Source organism: Bubalus kerabau, chromosome 2, assembly GCF_029407905.1.
Source record: "Bubalus kerabau isolate K-KA32 ecotype Philippines breed swamp buffalo chromosome 2, PCC_UOA_SB_1v2, whole genome shotgun sequence".
Classification (NCBI taxonomy): Eukaryota; Metazoa; Chordata; class Mammalia; order Artiodactyla; family Bovidae; genus Bubalus; species Bubalus kerabau.
Genome location: NC_073625.1, coordinates 129,157,917 through 129,162,494, shown reverse-complemented (window position 1 = coordinate 129,162,494; position 4,578 = coordinate 129,157,917). Strand labels below are relative to the sequence as shown.

At 45.5% G+C, this 4,578-nt stretch overlaps 1 protein-coding gene across 1 annotated transcript; it reads right to left on the bottom strand.

The window, feature by feature from the left end:
* Positions 1-1,916: 1,916 nt before the first annotated feature.
* On the bottom strand, positions 1,917-3,893 carry LOC129644899 (transmembrane epididymal protein 1A-like). Its single transcript, XM_055570318.1, has one exon. It carries the CDS (start codon positions 2,909-2,911, stop codon positions 2,024-2,026), a length of 888 nt encoding a protein of 295 aa, XP_055426293.1. The 5' UTR covers positions 2,912-3,893; the 3' UTR covers positions 1,917-2,023.
* Positions 3,894-4,578: the final 685 nt, after the last annotated feature.

Below are 4,578 nucleotides of genomic sequence, written 5' to 3'. Positions count from 1 at the left end.
TCATCCTGAAAGTAAATCTGTGCTGAGTTTTCAGGGAGGGGGCACAGCCACATTTTATGGAGAAAAAAGATTAAGAAAAATCTAACTTTTGCATTTTCTCAGTGATAAGTGATCATATGAACACTAGCTATGGCCCCTCTCAAGAGTTTATATGAGAGATATAAAGTGGGGGGCCTTGGGAATTCCTTGGTGGTCCAGTGGTTAGGACTCGGCACTATTACTGCTGGGGCCCCAGCCTGGGAACTGAGATCCCACAAACTGAGAGATGTGCCCCCCTCCAAAAAAAAAAGAATAAAGAATGAAGTGAGGGGAACTGAAGTTTAAGGTTTACTAGCTTTGGTGTAAAGTTGACTCTGTTTCTGGGTTTTTACGTGGGGACACAAGGAAGGATGTTGGCCTTTCCTTAGGTTGGGGAGGAAAGCTGAGGCTGGCCTGGTTCCAGCTGGGGGAAGTCATTTCTCTTTTCTAGACCCAGAGTGTTCCTTCCCTCCAAGCACTGCCCTGTGACTTGCCAGACCCCTGCCCCACTTCCATTCCTTCCCTGTTCCCCTTCTTTGCTTTAAGCCCTATCCCTCTGTTTCCAGGGCTTGTCTCCACACTCATGCACCCTACTTCTTTAGGGAGTGTCCTGTGATGTTTCGGAGGACAATGTACAGCCAATCTTGCCCTCCATCTGCAAATGCATATCCCTCTCTGTGCTTCATAGAGCTTTTCTGTCTTTGAGTCCGGCACCTCTGACTGGGTGGGCGTGGCAGAATTGTAGCTGCTTCACTGTGTGGGCACTTTTCTCTGTGGTCCTTTATCCACCACTGTGGTCAGCATCTCCTCCCTTTTTCCTGCCTCTTCAGACTTCCAAATGCTGGCTTTATCATCTCACATAAGCAGACACGCGCTGTCAAGAGCAGTTTTCTAGTTGTACCCAGAGATAAGTATTTTTATATAGTTTGCTTTCATATATTTCACTGAGGATGTGAAGTTATTAACACCTCCTGCTTCTGGGAGGAGCTCAGTGAGTACAGTGGCTGAAAGTTCTGCAGCTTCCAGGAGCTGGCGTTCTCAGATTCCCTCTCAGCTTGGAGTCCCTGTGTCTTCAGAACTGCTGAGGTCATTTGCGCCCCAAGTTTCATGGTGGTCCTTGCCTTCTGCTCCCATCAACTGAAATCTGGGCCTTTTCTTTGATCTCACCCCAGAATCACTCACACAAAACATGTGTATGTGTATCATAGACTTTATTGAAAGACTCTACATAAGCAATGGAGTTTTATGTCATAGCAAAATCCAAACAACCTAAAATTATACAGATATAATCCTCATTTCTTACACCCACCTTTGGGAATCTCTCCCTCACTTCCTTCCTCCCTAGACTTGAGCCCTGCTAACCTGATTGCTGCCCTATCCCCTCATCCCTCATTCCCTCAGGCAGAAGTAGCCTCATCCACTTTAGATGAGAAAACAGTAACAACAAAACCAGCTCTTCTTCCTGCCCCACTTAGTATGAGTAAAAGACAGAACAAAAACCACCACAATATTGTAATTAGCCTTCAGTTAAAATAAATTAATAATTAAAAAGAAATGAAGAAGCAGAAGCCCTCACCACAATGGGAAAACAGAGCTCTCTCCCTGGGACACATTTTACTACTTCAGCTACAGGTCCACGCAGCACACACAGCAAGCCAGCTCTGCCCTGGACATACAGAGCCCTGCCATGTCCCCAGACACCCTCCATTTTCTTCTATTTCCTCATTTCTTCTCTTCCTCTTGGATCCCAAAAGCTGTCAGAGGAAACCATTACTCCTATTCTCACTTCATGTGAATCCATGATAAGGAACCACACTGGCTAGCAGGAGAGAGACAGGTCTGGAGAGAAGAGGGTGGTAGACAGAAGTAATCTTTGTTCATTTCAGATCAAGGAATGGGACCCCTGTGATGGAAAGCCACATTGCAGATCCCAGGATGTTCCTGCACGAGGCACACAGTGGGCATCCTCATTACAAAGGGTGAGGTACCAAGATATATTCTATGCCTAAACACCCCCGTCTAGTTGTGGGGCCCCTGCCCTGAACTTTTCAGGCTCTTCGCTGCCCTCACATAGGGGGCACGGCTGGTACTTGGCACCTGGGGCCCTTTTCCAGGAGGAGAAGCGATGGTGCCAGAGGCTGCAGAGACCATAGATGGCAGCCAGCATGACAGCCCCCAAGCCCAGGTGCCAGCAGAAGAAGGTAGTGACAAAGGCGAGCTCCACAGGGTCGTCCCCGCTCCAGGGCTGTCCGGAGGGAGGCGCATACATCAGGACGCTTAGATGCAGCAGCCAGTTGCTGAGCACCAGCCCCATCCAGTTCTTGAGCACCCAGAGTGAGGGCTGGTCGGGGACCCAGACCTCGATGATGAGCACCAAGCTGACCAGGAAGACAGGCAGCATGAACAGGGCGTGCACGCGGCTCTCCAGGGTGCTCTTGTTCTCAATGTGGTTTATCATCAGCAGCACCAGCACGCAGAAGGCCAGCGCCTCCGCCGCTCGCTCCAGCTTCATGTTCTGCCGCGCCTGGCACGCCTGGCTCACGATGTCCACCACTCCGCTGAAGAGGAAGAACCCGTACATGGTGATGTGCTGCCAGGTGTCCTGGAACACAAACGGCCGCTTCGGGTCCTCCCAGTCCACCATCACCATCCGGTTTGTTCCCGGTGGGTAGAAGAACTCGGGCAAGATAACTATCAGGGAGAAGACCACCTTCACCACTGCTTCCACAGAAATCAGCTGCCACCACCGGTGCCCTCGCTTGTCTCTTGGGGGCAGAGGAGATTTGAGGAATCTCTGTCCCCGTAGCAGAGCCAAGGACACCAGCACCGAGTAGTAGAGCCCTACGATGAGGAACAGCAGCCCTGCAAGCAGGTGTCCCCCGAAGGTCCCCATGGTCTGGGTGTGTGTGGCAGGGCCACTGGCTGGAGATGAGCAGCGACCTCATGGGTGCTTCTCAGGAGCAAGAGTGGCTGCTTTTGAGCAATGGGGAGAGTCTCCTGATGTGGCCACACCTGTGCTCCCACACAGGGGAAGGTGCCTCTGAGTCACTCCTGGGTGGAAGTGGCTCTTTAGGAGGCCTGATGGTGTACGTGCATTGCGCCTCACTCTGTTCCTTACTTAGATCCTAGGCCTGGGATTTCAACCTTTGCCCCTCACTGTTGGCACAGGTCTGCCCTTTCTCTCCCAGCCTCCGCCCCACCGCTTCACAAGGAGAGGAGAGGGAGACAGTGGGGTGGTGCCAGCCAAGAGGGATGGTGGCTGACTCCCTTTTACTGACTGTTTTTTGGTAATAGGCATGTTACATTTTTTTTTCCCTCAGTTAAATCTGTCAACAATTCTGTGAGAAAGTTATTACTAAACAAATTTTACAGGTGACAGGAAGGCTCAGAGTGGGGAAGGGACCCAGCAGCCAACACAGCAGAGTCAGGATGGGACTGGATCCACTCGTTTATCTCCATTGTGACTGAATCTCGGCTCCAACATTTGCAACTCACAGAACGATAAGCAAGTTACTGTCTTCTGGAGCCTCAGTTTCCTGATCTGTAGAATGGGAATAATAATTCCTTTCTGGGTTTCTTGTGAGGATTAAATGCAGACATATTTTATTGTGCTTTGCTTTATTGAGGTTTTGCATATATTATGTTTTTTAAACAAAGGAAAGATTTATGGTAACCCTGAGTCAAGCAAATCTATTGATGTCATTTTTCCAACAACATTTGCTCCCTTCTTGCCTCTGTGTCACATTTGGGTTGTTTTCACAATATTTCAAATTTTTTTGTTATTATTATATCGTTATGATGGCCTGTGATCACTGATCTTTGACGTTGCTATTGTAATTGTTTTTCTTAAAGTAATAAAATACTTTTTAATTAGGGTATGCATATTGTTGTTTTAGACACAATGTTATTGCGTGCTTAATAGACCATAATATATAGTGTAAATATAACTTTTTTTTACATGCACTGACAAACAAACAAAAAACCCATGACATTTTATTTATTGTGATGATCTGGAACTAGACCTGCAATATCTCTGAGGTATCCATGTAGAACAATGTATGTAGAGTATCTGATCTATAGTAAATACTCAAAAAATGACAGGATTATTAGTAACTTTACTAGAGTTATTACTAATATTTCTTGCAAAATTCCCATGATGCTGAAGTTATTGGAGTATTTCTCTGAATGATACCAAAGTAGGAATCATAAAGAAGAAAGTAAAAAACTTAATTATTTTTAAAAATTTGAAGGTTTTTTAATAGAATTTCAACATCAGAATTAATCATTTATGTATTAAAATTACTGTTAAAAAACCAATTTTGAGAGAAAAACAAACTAAAATTTTCTCTATATGTCACAAAGTGTTAGTCTTCTTACAATATAATAGGCTTTTATATCTCAAGAAGTTAAAAATGAATACCTTAATAGGAAAATGGGCCAAGGACATAAAGTGATTATTCATCTAAGAAAAACTATAAATTAACAAAAACTATAAATTGAACAAACCTATGAAATGCAAGAAAATGAATCTCACTGGTAAATAAGCAAATAATAATAAAA

Bases quoted from the DNA above. Each gene is read 5' to 3' on its own strand.
- LOC129644899 (XM_055570318.1), bottom strand. From the start codon at position 2,911: ATGGGGACCTTCGGGGGACACCTGCTTGCAGGGCTGCTGTTCCTCATC.